This window comes from Petromyzon marinus, chromosome 3, assembly GCF_048934315.1.
Source record: "Petromyzon marinus isolate PM22_M1 ecotype Great Lakes invasive population chromosome 3, UKy_Petmar_22M1.pri1.0, whole genome shotgun sequence".
Lineage (NCBI taxonomy): Eukaryota > Metazoa > Chordata > Hyperoartia > Petromyzontiformes > Petromyzontidae > Petromyzon > Petromyzon marinus.
Window position 1 is genome coordinate 21,559,587 of NC_133669.1, and position 17,248 is coordinate 21,576,834.

Genomic DNA, 17,248 nt, shown 5'->3' on the forward strand with positions numbered 1-17,248 from the left:
CTGGCGCGGGTGAAGTGGCCGCACAGATAGCGTCTGCATTTTTCTTCTAAGGCTCAACTCGAATTCCATCACCTGCGTGGTGGGTTGCTACAGCAGAACGGAACATCGCACGCCCACGCAACAGAACGGCTTCTGCGGCCAAGCCGATTAATGAAGCCCGGAGATTAGTGCATCAATTACTGCGATCATACTCGATAAGGCCATTCCAGGCCTCGCCATTAGAATGCTTGAGTCTCAATACCCCGGCCCCGTGCGTGACTCGCATGCATCTGAACGTGCACCACCTGCCATCGGTTGAAGAGCAGCACAGGGTCAGGTGACTTCCACAGACACCAGGTGATTGATGTTCGTCGTTTACACGTGCAAGGAGGCGTCAGGATTTTGCAACCTCTTTTAAGGGGAATATTTGAGGAACAGGCAGACGAGCAGGGAGAGATTGTGCCTATTGTTTTAACAACGCAGTTTCAAATGTGGGATTCGGGCTATGTTGGCGGTAAAATACGATGCTCTGCTTGTTGATGATGATGATGATGACACCACACTGTCCATAACATCCACTTCACAGCAGATGGTGAGCTCCGATAATTCCGGCGGATATTAAAGGCCGGCTGCTGTGAATTGAACAGTTGACTCAGTGTGGACTGGCAACACTGGTGAACCTGCTGACCTTAGATTAATCACAGATGCACACACAGGGTCTGAAATTGTTCCACCATGAGACCGCCAGCGATGGCCACAGCTTTGGAAGGCCTTCGTCCAACAGTGGGTAGATTGTAGCTGATCATGATGATCAGAATCTAAAGTCTGTGACTGGACTTGGTTAGTCACAAGCCAATTTTTTTTGTTGCTACATCCTCTCCTGCGCTTCTGCACTACAAGAGTAATGCATTTAGATCAGTGGTTTTCGCAAGCTGGGCCTCAGAACACAACATGTAATCATGTAATGCAGTGTCTATAATAACACGAATATGTATGTGCGTGCAGTACACTATGGTGTATTTAATGGCCTATCCAGAAAGCGTATTCAGCACCTTGATTGTAGCCAAGTCTTGGTGGTCAACAACACATTTTGTTAAAGCTACTTGAGTTTCCTGAGACTTATTGCACAAATTGATGCTTTGACATATAACAAAAAAAAATACTCGCCGGCACTCTGAAGAAAGGCTAGACCTCATGAGTATTTAAGTCTAAATTAAAACCTTTTCTAAGGCGAATCTCCCACGGAGAGACAGCGGGGGGAGGAGCTTCCTAGCGGCCACTCCACGTGCTCTGAGCCACTCAGTCCCAGGGCAGCGGTGGCTGAGCAGAGTCTTAAAAACACAGCGTGTGGCTCAACGACTCCTCGCGGTAAAACGTTTCATAACAATTAAGAAAATGAAAACAAACAAGCTCCGACTTGCCACGAACAGACGGCGTGGGTAAGGAGCACTCCGCACGCACACGCGCGCACATATACGTACGCACGCACGCATCCACGTAGACCCCAGAGCTCAAGCCGCACGAAGCCGGCGGTGGAGGAAACGTCGGTGATAATAATTCACTCGGCAGAAATTTCAGGTGTGAATCTGCAGATGGGGGATGTGGGATAAATTATTAATGAGTTCATTTAATTTATGAATTATTTGTAAATGCATTTGATGTGCAATGTAATTACAAAATAAATTGGTTTTTACTTTTTCATGCGCTCCATAATACGCACCGGGTTAGACAAAAGGCGTTGACTAATATCGTATTTGCTGTACAAACACGGATGGCATTATTATTTCTGTGCACAGATCGGTTGGCCAGTAAATTGAGTCTTGTGTTTCTTTGTGTCTGAGTTTGGAATGTAAAAATAAAAATGCCATATTATTTTATATGCAACTCTATACAATGCATATCGCATGTGCGTTATGCACGTTAATAGTTACACATTGGCAATGCATCGATTAATCTATTAACATGGATTGTTAGGCTCGAAATGCACGCATAAAATCGCACATGTAAGAATCGATGTTTTTCAATTTGTATGTGTTATATGTAATGGGGTCATGTGACCCTGACAGCAGTTATAGCCCTCTACATTCACCACAATATTAACACAAATAATAAAATCATAAATCAAATAACGATCCTGAATTGTAACAATTGAATGCATCCTAAGGCAGGGGTGAGCCGTGAACACTATTATGTACACAAATAACTATTTCATATACGTATTGTTTAAATAACATAAAATTATTTCAAGTCAAAGCTATTTCCTGCTCAAATGACATTAAAGCAATGTTCATCTTCTATTTGCAACCCTGATACAGTGGTGGAAATTCCACATTCCTGTGGAGGTGGTGGATATGTCCAAAGGACAAACCACTGAAGACTTCACCACGAAGTACTACTTTTTTATTGATCTCAGAGGTGTGATGTGTTGAGTCAACTCCCCAAACAGGATTTAAACTCCCAACCTTCCCATTGTTATTCGCTTGCGCTACAGACGAGCCACCTAAAATCCCATGAAACGAGACACTCTTAGACACAAGGTCACTCTTGCAAATGAGACTCATCCTGGTCTCTTGAGCTATCGCCTGGTTAAAGAGGTGGCTCGCAGAGTCACTTGGCCGGCGAAAAAAACAACAACCCAACAACATCAAGACGCGAGTCGCAAGTCGATCTCTTAAAAGCACGCGGACGGTAAAGAGCGAGGAGGGTCACGGCAAATGGGTACGGTAGGACAGCCCAAGCCACCGCACGAACGTGAGGTCACGGACGACAGGAGGGCGGCAGTCGCGCGAGTTTGAACTCCAGAGTGGGAATGCGCGGGGAGCGTCCTTCCACCGACCCGATCACACGATGTCGTGTTCATCAACACAGGGCACACACACACACCGCACAGGGCGAGCGCATACCCTCCTGCTGCCACTGGCCGCGATGTCTAATTGGTTTTTAATAATGACAACCGCCACACATTTCCTTATTCCGTGCCAGAGATTGCGTGGTAATGCACAGTAGGGGTTGTTTAATTCCACCTGCACCACCCTAATGTTATGTAAACTTAAATCACTATTAAATTATAATTGAATGACGTACAGCCCTTTTGTCAATCCACTGCTGGATGAATGCCTCCCTAGGCCCTTTAGGTCATTGAGGGTTGTTTGATTATATTTTGTCAAGGAGCATAAATCATCACGTGAACTCCGGGAATCCTCGCGGGGGCGGCTTTTGGCTCGCCATCGGACAAAGACGGTGGTCACTGCATCGCGCGCTTTCAGATGCACTTCTGATATTAGGAAGCCACTGGAGCTATGCACGTTTAAATATCGATTGAAAACTAATTTCTTTAGAAATGCTTTTTGTGTTTAGTTTGTTGTCCTTCCCCCCCCCCCCCTCGCGCACCTCCGATTTGCACGGTTGGCTACATACGGTGCGAAAGAAGTGCAACATACGTTTGTACATCATAGTGGGGGTGAGTGCTCGAAGTCGTTCCGATATCACTCGCCACTGACGTTCGCCGTAGTTGTAGATTGATCTCAGGCCCCTGGGTTCATTGCGCAGTGTGCTAACAACTGCACAATCGCATGCACTCCTTGATCAACAATATGTGCGTTCAAAAAAAGTATCTGTATCGCTGAAATTGTATAGACATATAACAGAAAATACAAAAGGTGTTGCTTTTTTAAATTATATATATGATATTTAAAAATGTTAAGCAGCATGCACGCTACGGATTTGTGTTTCTTGATATCGTTTTATTTTAATGTATTTCTTTTGGTTAGGAATTGGGAACCTAATACAGAACGCAGAACGTCCATTATAATGCAGCAGAGAGAGTGAAAGGTTAGTAATTGCCAAAAAGGGCCCTTCAGGCTATTCATAAATAACAGGGCACCACCTCAGTGCCAAGTCATATCAGCCTCTCCCCACCCTCCTCAAAGCCATCAAGAAGCACGTGTTCCACTAAACAACACCCCTAGCGCACAACACGACGCAGCACTTTCATTTTTATTTAAAGTGGCTTGAATTAATAAAAGGGTCCTTTTCCACGGCGCTGAATTTCCGACTGAACAAAAAAAACCCATCACTGCCTGTATTTGCTTCCCATTACATGTTTCATTGCATTTATTTACGAATAAAAAATTTGTGTTTCACTATTATTTTTCCTTTTTTTTTTATTCCGCAATTCTTGTGTCTGAGCGAGAGCTTAATGGGAACGGCTGCACAGCTCTGCTGGGCGATTTTCAGGATGTCACCCGTGTGTTCGTCGGCACGATGTCCAACATCTCGTCCCCATGGGCTGGGAGGCTACGATTGTCAGTGTGACATCCCAGCTCCTGAAGAGGCTCCCGGCATGTGGAGCAAAACGTCGGACACTGTGCCGCAACAACGACACGCTGTGCAGGCCAATACCGCATCGCAGAGCTAAACAGCGAGACTGCGATGAAACTTCGCAGGAACTTTGTGATTTTTGGCAGATTTGAACAGCTCGATCGCTCTGTGTCTGCATGCCTGTGACTTTGAGAGGAGGCAATGTGAGTGAAGTGACCTGGTTGTTGGACATCACACAAAGATCCCCCGTGTAGCCTTTAACAAACATTTGGGGCAATTTCTGTTTTAGCGAGCACCTATGAAGGCCAATATGGCACACGAGGGGGTAGGTGGCCGGGCACTCGTTTGAGGCTGAGTCGATCTAGGGGAGGCCCAGCACTGATTCAGATTATCGTCACTGGTGTTGGCCGTGAGTGGGAATCGAACTCGCATAGCCGGGTTCGTAGCGCCGCCTGCAAATCGTTGCACCACAAACGGACGCACACACACACGGAGGCACTGGCACGTGCGAGCGCTTCTCAGCCAATCGGAGCTCAGGCACCATTCTCTCCAGCTGCACCAGCGGGGCCGATAGAAGTGCGCTTAATTGCATAGTAACTCGCGCGGAAATTAAATGTCCGTTGTTGCACAAATTTTAAACATGTTAGGCTGAAAGGAAGAGAAAGAATAATCAATAGTGCGGTGTTGGAGAGCACTGTATTACATTATTGGGATGCATTCGTGTCTCGCTCTATTTGTGTGCCTTGGCATTCTGTGACCAATTTATTAAATTGAAAAAAAAAGATACTGCATTTGCCATTTGGAAATATTCCAGCAAAGCCACCAAGACAAAACCTATGTGATAGCGAGGTGCAAGAATTGTTAACTCCGCGAGACAAACAGCCACGCGATGGGATGTCTAAATATACATTGTTTAGCGTCCACAGACAGGCAACCAAGTGAAAGAGGAGGCACAAATCGCACGACCGGCAGCAGAAAAGGACCTGGCAAATGCAGCCGCCGAGATCTCTTCAACGCGTCTTCTTGTAAAAAAAAAAATCGAGTGCCTATCATGTGCGCTGTTCTAATGCATTTGATGATGGCGTATTGAATTTCCATTGGCAATTTTCCAAATTACTCCTTAATTAGGTACACTCCGTAACCAATTTTATCGAGAGCGGCACTGCTGGGAGAAAATGTGGGAGAAAGACATAATTTGTTGGTATTTGTTCATCTCCAGGTATAAAACATGCATACACACAGCCATACACGTATGCACATATGCACACCAGGAGCTTCTTAAAATGTTTAACATTCGTTTAACCGCACATTTTTTAGATTAAATAATATATTTTTGCAAGAAAAAAGGTTGTAACATGATTTTTGTTGTGTTATTTAACCTGTATAACATGGTCCAGGTGGCCAGTGGCAAAGTGGTTAGCACGCTGCACTACGTGCCCGAATACTTGAGGTCAGTTCCCGGCCATGGCCTAACACCAGTGGAGAGTGATAGTATGAGAGTTTCAGTTTTCAGTTTCATTTATTAGGTATAGCCCTGCGAGCCATGCGGCTCTTGACTCGGGTGCAACCGCAACAAACAAAAACATGAACAAAGAACTTAAAGTGACTACGCGCAACAGAAACATCCAGGAACAAAAAAACAAAGTAAAGTATGAAAAAAAACCTCCCATGACTAACACCGTATAAGGAGGTCTGAGCGAGTAGTGGATTAACAAGTAACTATAAACGAGATGCAGTTGCAATTCAGTGCCAAATAAATGCAAATCCTTATCCCTAAATCATTCTAAAATCAATCGTTCTGCTTCAATAGTTTAACACCCTGTTGCCAAAGCCAAGGCGTTGATTGTATCGGCAAAAAATAATCCAATGTTTAGGAAAAAGGGGGAATGTTTTAGAATTCGGTCACACAAAGGGACAAAAACACTCACGAAAAAGTTTGTTTTCATTGTATTTCCACCCCCTCCCCTCGATTAACAGCAACGGACACCTCAAAAGCACCGCAATAGTTCTCACGTCTCCTTTTCGCATTTCACCCACTGCCCAGAAAACGTTGCAATCGTCGTCGCTGACAGCACGGAGCCCAATTGCAGGGGACCGTTCCGTGGAGGTCCCAACCCCTGAGAATGTATTGATTAAAGAACAACTCCCTCCATTCCCTCCTCCTCCTCCTCCTCCTCCGTCCTTTATGGGGAGACACCTATGGCAATGAGGGTGGATTGTGATGGAAGGGAAGACTTTTGAGGAGCACGAGGGCGTGAGGGGAAGGCTCAGGTTGAGAGGGATGTGGCAAGGGCCTGCTGCAGGGCTTCACGGCTGCGACTCATATTTTGTCATCCTTTCAGCCCTTAATGCCCCGTGTTGAACGATGGCGGCGCAGACTTGTGAAAAATCTACAATTCTCCATTGCCGGACAATAAACCCCCCATCGTGCACGCGTTGTGGCGAGCGTGCAGTGCGGTGACACGAATCATAGCGGAGGCTTTGACAGTGCTCTTTTTTTTATCAGCCCTGTCCCCGATGCTGTGACACAAGGGGACAGATGCAATGCCTCCTTCCTGGCTCTGCTAATTCCTTCCCCAAGCAGCCATCTGTCCGCAAATCTCACCCTGCCGTGTCACATGTGTCGCACCCCACCGGTCTCTCGAAAGCCCAGCTTGATATTGTGATGCCCGCGGCTCTCCCGAAGCCCACCACAATATTTACAGCGCTTGCAGAATTGTTGCTCTCCGTCCGTGCCAAAGGAACGAGAGTTTCAGGACTTCCGCCGCTGGTGCAATGCCCCGAATGGAAAAAAAAAAATCTCCTGCAGCTGACAACGCGGATTTCTCGCGACTCTGCCACCAACCAGTGGACTCCTGCCAAACATCATGGTGGCATAAAATGTTTCATTTTCTTAAAAGGGACCCCCCCCCCCACACCGCCTCTTTTGTCACCGTCCCAACCACAGGTCTCCATGGCGACCCTTGCATTGTGTTCCTTGCCCGTCCATCTATTTGCCCTGCTTGGCTGTCCGTCTCGCCGCCCGACACTCTGTAATTTCATCAGACGTGTGCCGACCCCCCTGCGTGGGCTTTTGTCCGTGCCACGCGTCTGCCTCAAAATCACAACCTCCTGCACCCCTTTGGGCGTGAGTTACCTGCCATCTGTCCGACCCTACAATTAAACACCCACCCCGGGAAGAAAATACATGGGACCAAAAATAAAACAAAAAAATTACGCGCGCAAACACGCAGACGCGCATACAGGGCAGTGGTCAAAAAATAGTTGAGAACAAGGTCATCAAAGTACAAGCACTCACATCACTCTTCTTTCCATACATAACCCTTTGATCTCAGCATGATATCATAAGAAGTGGCTTAGAAATTAACTATCGGAACAGCGGTGACATCTTTGGAATCTCAGTCGCAAAAATGCTTTGATTGCAGCTTGTGTGTGTGTGTGCGCATGTATAAAGACAAAGATCCCCCGTATAGCCTTAACAGGCTGTTGGGGCAAGTGTTGTTAGTGAGCATCTATTAAGGCCGGCACGGCACACGAGGGGGTGGGTGGCCAGCATCACGCCCAGCCGCCTTTGTCTCCTTAGTGGCGATGCTTTTACACACCACACCAGGTATTCATGTAGGCTGAGTCGACCTAGGGGAGGCCCAGGACCCGCTCAGATAATGGCCACTGATGTTGGTAGCCATGAGCGGGAATTGAACTCGGGTGACTGGGTTCGTAGCGTAGCGTGCTAACCACTTCACCAAAACGCTTACACACACTCAGGCACGCATTCATTGCACATGAAGCATAGTAATTTTTTTGAACACTGATCAAGAATACATCTGGTTAAATTTGCAGAACTGCGTGTCTCCCCAAAGAAGAGCAGGGGTCATGTATCCGTCTCCTCGCAAACCCCCCCCCCCCTTCCCACACCATGAATATCTGAAATTCAACCGTCCGCCTCACAAGTGCTTGATGAACCCTGACCTCTGAACCAGGTCCCCCCCCCCCCACACCCTTGGCAAGTTGGGTGATGCTGGCGAGTGGAGAGGAGAGGAGGGGATGGAAGGAGGCAGAACGGGTTGGAGATGGGAGCCGGGAGGGGGGAGCATGGAGAATGTGGTGGGTGGGTGGACGGGGGGGGGGGGAGTAGGAATAACGCAGAGTGTAAGCAGTGGGGGGAGGGTGGGGTGTATGGAACGGCGTTGTTGGATGCAGGGGGCTCGAGGGCACGGGCCAAGAGTAAGGTCACGAGTGTTCTCAGCTGGCCGGCCATAATTTGCCGTGGAAGAATAGGAGATGGGACGGTGATCGAGGGAGTGCATCAATTTTTCATGAATTTTCATTTACACTGTCAGCACGTCACGCTGATCAATAGATCAAGCTGTCAGGAACAGTGCCGCTTGAAGAGGGCAGCCGCCACCGTGACCCCAGATCCAAAACCCTAACACATGTTAAATATAAAAATGGCTCACCAGAGAATAATCCAAGCGCAGCAGCCGTCGCTCTGACCCGCGATGCATAAATAAAAATGCTAAGTCGCCGTTAAGTTGATTTTACACCTAATTGTCAGCCGGCTTTCCCAAAAAAACCCCGCAGACCGGGGACGTCACTGTCCCGCAGCCTCCACCCTTCGCCGGCCTCAATAATCAGACCCCCACCCCGGCAGCCACCTTGCGTGGCGCACGCTTCCAGCTGTGGTGCATCCCCCCCCCCCGCCCCACCACAGCTGCTGTAGGTGAGTGGAGTTCAGATGCTATTCCAAATGTAGAAGCATCTCCAGACCGATGTGTTTTTTTTTCTTCATTTAACTCGCGCACGGAACTTTTGACTGTTCGTACGAGCGTGTTCTAATCCAAAATGACACGAAAGGGCTTGCCAAGCATGCGAGTTGGTTTTTATTTTGGCAGAAGGCTGTGAACTGCCGTAACCCGATGTGTGTGCTGGGAGCTGCTCCGCTCGACTCGAGGCCAAAACCGACGCCAGCCAACGGCCGGCAGACCGTTTGATGTGACGCACCGCTACAAGCGGTGAAGAGTTCACTCCCAACCGTGGGCCGTGAGCCACGACGTACTGGGCCAATGTGGCCAACCGTCGCCTCCTGGGGAAGGGGGGGGGGGCCCTCGCATGGGGCCTTCTCGAGACGACCGCCAAAGGGATGGACGCGCCCCACGGGGGGTTTTGACGACGAGTGCACGAGCGTCTGCTCTCCCATTCCCTTTTCCGAACAGGGTTTTTGTTCCCCCGCGACAGCTGCAAGCCTCCTCCCCTTTAGGTTACCTCCCAGTGGCCGCCTTTGAAGCTACACGTTCGACTCGGGGGGCATTTTTTTTACGCAGAACCTCCCCCCCTCCTTCGCCAGTTCGCCACCCGTCCGGGAAAAGAACTACGGGAACATCGGTGTTGCTGTTGTTGGGGGGGCGGGGGTCCTCATTTCGAGACGTAATCACACATTCCTACAATCGTCATGGGCCGGGGGGCTGCGGGGGGGATGAGATTTCAAGAAGCCAAAAAAAAACCACACACACTACCTTTACCTGCGGAACCTTTCATTATGGAATTTTTGGGCATTGGAACTTTGCACCGCCAAGAAATCAAGTCGCGTTGATGTACCAAGTCAATTGTTTAATGCTTTAATTAAAACACCCAGCATCTCATAAAGTGGTAGATTAACCTAACCAAAGAGTATAGATTAACCTAATTGGTGTCATGCTGAAAGCACCTTAAAAAAATTGCTCATGTATTTTACAACCTTGGCACATTCATCGAAAAAAGTGGACGTTTTTTAAGTACCCATGAAAGATCTTTTGGCTTGTTTCCACCTGAGCACTGAGAAAGAAAAGGCATTCATTTTCACACGAAGAGCCACACACTCAGCCATATCTGGCCAGTGCATCTCTCCTTAATGTAGACTCATTGAAATCAGCACCTGCACGCGCAGTCATCAATCATGCCTGCCGCAGCCAGCGGGCCCTCCAGTTATGCCCAATCACATTATACTGAATAATCAGCACCTGCGGGGGAGTTCTAGCTTATCAAACAGCACATTTTGGTTGTGCTTAAAAAATCGAGTGTCCATAAGCTACCATTATCATATTTTACCACTGTTGTAAAATGTTCTGAAATGTCGAAAAGACAACGCAAGGACAAATCGCACACCAGTGGCCATTAATTTTGCCTTAATGCTGAGCTTAGCTCACTGGTGGCAAATGAGTGTCTCAACAAGGAGCCAATTTATTTATAACCGGGATGGAAGCCTATTAAGACACTGTTATATTATGTGGACAATATAATCATATTGACGTGGGATAAACCGTCGTTGCAGGTGCGATGGTCATGGTCGACACGATACTGTACATTTATGTTAAATAACATGTTCCGCTAATTGTTCCTGATCCTTTGTAAGTACACGTCTGGTGCTGGGGTAATGGTGGATGTGGGCTGACACGCCAACTCAATTCCAGGTGGGTGGCTAATAAGGTCCACAATTCCAGCCGATTGTTTGGGATTTGTTTTCACACTCCCGAGACCTTGTTTAAAAAAATATAAATTGGCCCCAACGGAGCTTCCTCAAGGCTAAAACCAAACCAGTCTGCAATGAGTACCTGCTTGCTGCTTGCAATAAACTTAAAAGCAGCCACGTGTCTCTCTTTTGTTCATGGTATTCGGAATATATTTTTTTTAAAGCACTCAAGGCAAGAACTTCTCCGCCGTACAAAAACTAGATAACTAAATGAGATAAAATAATTATTTTTCACGAGACCTGGGAATTGGTAAAAGGAAGTGAATGTGAATGCAGCATTGTGCTCATAAGATAGTTTAGCTTTTGGCTGCATTATGCCACTGGTGGTCTCCTCTTGCAATGTCACGTAATTTTTTTTTATGATTTAGTCTATGACCAAATCATCATGATTGCACTGGACATCGTCAGATCCCAGCAGCTAGGGAAAGCTGAGCCTCGTTAGTACTTGTGTAGTGGGTTAACGGAGGCAAACTTAGAGGAAACACGTTTATTATACACTCAAACAGGGTAACGTCATAACTATATACACTCTTGGCGGGGTAACGACATAGGGTGGTGACCACCACGGGCAACTACTTAGCCACTTAACAGACTCACTATATAATTAGACCAGGTCAGCTAATGCGTTGCCTGGTCCACGATGTCGTGCCCGAAGAGTGAAGAGCGAAGATCCCAGAGAACAGCCCCGCTTGGCTCACAGGACCCCCTTCTTATCCCCTTGAGTGTGGCCTTGCTCCTTCCTTGGCCACGCCCCCTTCGGGATCTTCCCAGAAGGTTCTGGGACCTCACATCACATGTCCCCTCGGTCCCCTTTCTGGCCCCCGTCCTTATCCTCTCCTGGTCACGTGCCCTCTCGGGTTGACCCAGCCTGTCCCGTATGCCATACGTACTCTGGTGACAGAGAGAGGCTCTAAGATGCACAGTTACATTCTTCTCTCAGTGGCTAGTGCTAACACCACAGTGACTCAATATGCGTCACTACACTTGGATTAATGAACACCAGGACTTGCCAGGTGTTGTAGATGCGGGGCTCTTAGGAGTGACCATGGGATGGACGTACTGTGTGTTACCCCCTCTGATGTGTGGTGGGGTTTCTCTTGGCTCTCCGGTTTCCTCCCACATCGAACCAAACAAACATTAAATGGCATTGGCCAAACATCCCAATGCATCAGCACCCTCATGAAAAATAATCTAGAGGTGCAGTGACGCTCTCCTGAGTAAATAATCGCCGTTGTGATTAAAACGTGCATCATCAAAGGCAATGCTCTTCGGCAAAAAAAAAAAAAATCCTCCCGGCTTCGGTCTGGCGCTGGCAGTGGAATTGAAAACACCGACCGCGGGCAAACTGGCTTCAAAGCGCCGAGCTTACCAACAACCGAGTGATGCAAGCCACCACAAAACGAACGACGCACGTCCGGGTTCTTTATCCTCCTCCTTACCCACCGCCCCCCCCCGCCCTCCCGACGCACAAGCCACAACCGACGTGTCGCGAGTACTCACTTGCCACCTCGAGCGACGCGTTGCGGCTCACGGCCTCGCCCAGGTAGTTGCGCGCGACGCACACGTAGCTGCCCTCGTCCGTCTTGGTGCGCCGGCCGTGCACGATGCGCAGGAAGAAGAGCGAGCCGGTGGGCAGCAGCATGCGGTGCGAGCGCGGGTCATCGCGGTCGGTCTCCACGCGCTCGCCGTCCTTGTACCACTCGACGGTGGGCGCCGGGCGCCCCTCCGCCTTGCAGTTGAGCGTGGCCGGCTCGCCGCGTGACACGATCAGGTCCGACGGGTGCTCCGCGATGCGCGGGGGCGCGTCCTCCTGCCGCAAGCGGGACCCTGGGAAAGGAAAAGAGTTGCTGGCGGGTGTGTTTGCGCAGCTACAATTTGGAACAAAAAATGTTTCAATCTACATTTTTAAGCGCATAGCTCCCGTGACTTCCCAAGGTCAGAAGGAAGAGCATTCCAGACGGCCGCAAAGAAGGGCATCTGAAAGCGCGCGATGCGGCGACCGCCTTCGATCACCAGCCAAAAGTCGCCGCTGCGAGGATGACCGGAGTTTCGCGGGATGGTTTGTGCTTCTCGACGAGGTCATGAGGAGGTGATCGCGTTTAAGAGTTCTGCAATCGCTTGCTCACACCACTGTTAGGGGAAGAGCCTCCACTAAAGGGTTGCGGGGAAATAAAATAATTATTTTCCAGAGGGCAGCCCCAGACTGCTCTGGCTGAAATTAAGGCCCGCGCACAAATAATTGAGCATTACCAGAAAATGTCAAGCTATACATTTCAATTAAAAATTTTTGTTTTTGATGTTCTCACAAATCATCTTTGATCATGGCTTGTTTGAAGAAACATCTGATCTCTTGTTTTGGATCAGAGAGATGTATACAATGTTTTCTTCAATATTATTACGCTACACTTTGACGCACATTCACATACGCACACAAGCACGTGCGTACGATGCCTGCGGTATGGCTCCTGGTTCAATAAAAAATCATCAATCACCGCGTTCGACTGTAATATCCATCTGCGCTTAGCTGTGGTTTTGTTTGTTATGCTTTCCATTCATAGGGCACAAAATGAGTTGCCAATTATGGCACAGTAATGCCAGCATAAACTGCACTTTGATCAAAGCCCATTTGGTGTGTGAGCAACTGTAAAATTCTGGACCCGCCAATACCCTTTATAGGCCTCGATGAAGGCGTAGAATGTAAACAAACATCGGCTGGACTGGACAATCCATGCATGCGAGAATACGGTTCACACAAAATAAAAATGCTGAAAGCAAGCCGTTACCGGGTTGACGGCTTAATTAAGAGATGCAATCCAATAAGTCATCTTTGAAAGTCCTCTCGCATGATACGTGATAGAATTTTGACCATCAAACCACACCCATGCGGTGGCTTTTGAATTAATAACCACCGATGAAAACTTGAGATAGCTCGTTGGCTTGACAGTGCAGCTTCTCTTTGATCATTCACACTCCTTTATATTCCATTAACTCTTGCCTTGACTGTCAGATCAATATGGATAAGCACTCTAATTTCCTTGGTGTGGGATTCAAAGAGATCATTATTGATGTTAGAATTTCAATTAAACACCATTTTAAAAACTCTCCACTAAACAGGATGATTGTCAGAGATGCTGTTGTCTTTGCCCGTGGCAAGCTTATTTACAGTCACCGGGGCAAAAAAAAATAATATTCCGAAAGCCAATTATGAGCAGTGTGTATCTGGAAGAGCTTGGGGGAAATCTGAATCTGCAATTGAATTGCGGTCGGGGAATAGTTCAAACGTTAAATATACAAGCACGTATTCCTTTAACGAGCCCAATTTTAGTCACTAAACGCCACTCTGCATTGGCTTCAGTGAAGAGCTGCAAGCCTCACTTTGAAGCACACGCACGAGGCCTGAAATGAGCGCTGCATCTATCAGAGGCACCGCTCGTTCGCTGAGCCGAGTTTGTGATGTGACCGGGCGCTGATGGAAAAAAAATGCCTGAGTGTGCCCTCCAAACGACGCGTTCTTCGGGAAGCCTGGCACGAAGTGGGCGTGTGCCAGCTGTACGCTGGGCTCGGATGGATCGCTGCCAGTTCTAAATAATCTAATCAGTCGGCGTGGATTTTGTTTTGTTTGACATAATCCATTTCTGCGAGTCTGCCCTCTCCCAAGGCTGTGGTTTTGTCTGTTATTGCGCATTGAGTTGCCAAAGAGAATGAAGGAAGGGGGAGGGCGGGGAAGCCCCTGCCAATAACACCACACACAATCAACCCGTCACGAAGTGTACTTTGATCGAAGCACTTTTTGGAATTTCAGTAGCTCAGCAACATACAAAAGTGTACGCAGTGACTCTTAAGAGGACAGGCCATTAGTAAAGTGGGATAGAAAAAAAACCCTCTATGGAGAAAAATGTCACCACACGCTTATTTCACCTTCCAAAATCCAGCTTCAGTGAAATACACTTTGGGCGATGGTCCTGCATCCTGGAGATGAATGAGAGTGGACTGATGTACATACAAAGAAAGCATTTCAGAAAATTTCACTGAGATCCACGGAAAATTGTCGATGTTTTTTTTTACACTTCACTGGCTTTAGCTGGTTTGCGGCCGGCACGTGGCTAACATTTTAGGTCGTGAGGAGCTGCCCTGGCGTCCGCTGTTCCGTTGCTGTTTCAATTTGCCGAATAGAAACACTGGTAGAAGTGCTTTCAGAGCTGCGAGTGTTTAACTTGCTGTCATTCAGCACTTCACCTGTTGGATAAACACAGCGACCGAGCTTTCCCATGCCGGATTGGCTCGTGATCCGTGTGCCCGCTCTTGGCTTTGCACACGCACGCACACACACACACACGCTCGCACACGAACGCACGCACAAAAAAAGAAGAGCCCACCCCATTCGCACCAAAACCTTGAGCTTCTTGAATGCCCCAAGCAAACACAGCCCCGGAATTCTACCAGCTCACGAGGAGTGTTTGGAAAAAGCTAACTGGCGCACCTGCCTTCTAAAGTAAGCCACAGCCGTGGCCTAGAAAAACACCGGGCCACCGAGAAACAATGTCAGTTGTTTCGATTGACCGACTGCAACGGACGCCAATAAAAAAATATATATAATGCGCCATTCAAGAGGCTAGCAAACGACCTTTACAGTAAACTTGCCGTCTCGCAAAGGATGGATTACCATTCGTGTAAGTAACAAAACTATTATTCGTACAATTACCAGCACGTGAGGTCACGAGGCGTGAGGCTCTGGCTAAAGGGTTTAGGTGTATTCATTGACCGAACTTTTTGGCACATTTCATGATGTATCGTTTTATAAATTTGGAATTCATTACTTGCTAAGTTTTCCATGTACATATAAGAAATGCAACGCAATGCTCACCGTGAGTTTGTTTATCACAGCCAACCGTTGTGGATGCCGTCGAAAGGAACGGTTTCGGCACTGTGTGCACTTCACATATATTGTTTCCTCTTTGCCACTGACACTTCGCCTTGTAAATTGTCCGCTATGACAATTCAACGCAGCTGACTTTGGGCAAATGAAGAGCGACCTGCGAGCGCAGCGGCTGGGCAGTCGTGCCCTTCTGGCAGCGGATGCCAAGTTGGCAACGCGACATTATTAAATGCGCGTTACGCGCACAGGACTGCATACTCGCACACGCGACAAACCTCCACAGATACAGCAAAGCCCGCATTATCTCTTCCCCTCGGGAGGTCCTGGGGTCTGGCCCTAATCCGTCGTTAGTGCCGCCTGGCAATACTCGCGCCCTGACGCGGACGTAGTGCTCGTAGCGCTCTTAATCGCGTAAAGAGGAAAAGCTGCCAGATGAGCTGGTCGGAGGACGTGGATGCATGTGGGGAGCGGTGGCGCAGCGGTTAGCAGCGCTGCGCTTATGAACCCGGCGACCCGAGTTCGATTCCCGCTCACGGCCACCAACACCAGTGGTGATTATCCGAACCGATCCTGGGCCTCCCCCTAGGTCGACTCAGCCTCAAAGAAATACCTGGTGTGGTGCGTGAAAACTTCGCCACTAGGGAGACAAAGGCGGTCAGGCGTGGTGTTGGCTAGCCATCCCCTTGTGTGCCGTTCCAGCCTTTATAGGTGCTCGATAACAGCACTCGCCTTAACAGTCTGTTAAGGCTATACGGAGGATCTTTGCCTTTGTCTTTAATGCGCGGATAAAGTTGCCTGTTGTCATGATCACATGGCCAGATGCTACTGCCCAGACAATGCCTATGGCCCTCACCTCGTTGCGTCTCGGGAGCTAAGTAGGCTTGGGCCTGATTAGTGCTCAGGTAGGCGACCACCCCCGTGTGTCTCAGGTGTTATAGGCACGGGGCTGTTGAGACTACGAGGTGCCAGTGGATTGCAGCAGGGCAAAATGGCGCGGCTCATGGCTAGGTTTTAGTTGAATCACCAGACCGAGTCTGGATTTCTATTGAATATATTTGCATGGAGCTTCTGAGTGTTATCCTATTGTATGCATGGGTTTTTTTTCCTGGCTCTCCAGGTTCCTCTCACGTGAAGTCTAACATCCCATTGCAGAACCCTCCTGAAAGTCTTAAGATTCAGTGATGGTTTTCCTGGACGTATCGTTTGCATTATTATTATTATTATTACCACTACTACTACTACCTCATATTCCAAGGGAACAAAAGTTCACCTTTAAAGGAACTGCAGCTTATTACGTTGCTCGAACATAACTGGAGGACAGTTTTGAAGCCACCATTGTGGCTCCGAAATGGACTTGAATTTGTGCCACATTACCACGGTTTTACTGAAACAGCCTGTTCTGTTGGAATGGTAGAAAGAGGGCATCAGCATTTTTTAATTGTCAGTGCAGTCTTGTATATGTTTTCAAACGAAAATAAACCTGAGATATACGCTCCTACTTTTAATAAGTGGAATAATACATGTTACCTTATTAATTTGTTATCACTTTGCCCATATATATAAATGGA

At 48.0% G+C, this 17,248-nt stretch overlaps 1 protein-coding gene across 8 annotated transcripts in view; it reads right to left on the reverse strand.

The window, feature by feature from the left end:
• LOC116957170 (roundabout homolog 2-like) overlaps positions 1-17,248 on the reverse strand; it is a 280,412-nt gene that overhangs the window by 124,466 nt on the left and 138,698 nt on the right. For all 8 annotated transcript variants that reach the window (XM_032979234.2, XM_076052814.1, XM_076052823.1 and 5 more), the window contains one exon: positions 12,305-12,631. In XM_032979234.2, coding sequence (XP_032835125.1) covers positions 12,305-12,631 — 327 coding nt within the window. The remainder of the gene's footprint in view (positions 1-12,304; positions 12,632-17,248) is intronic.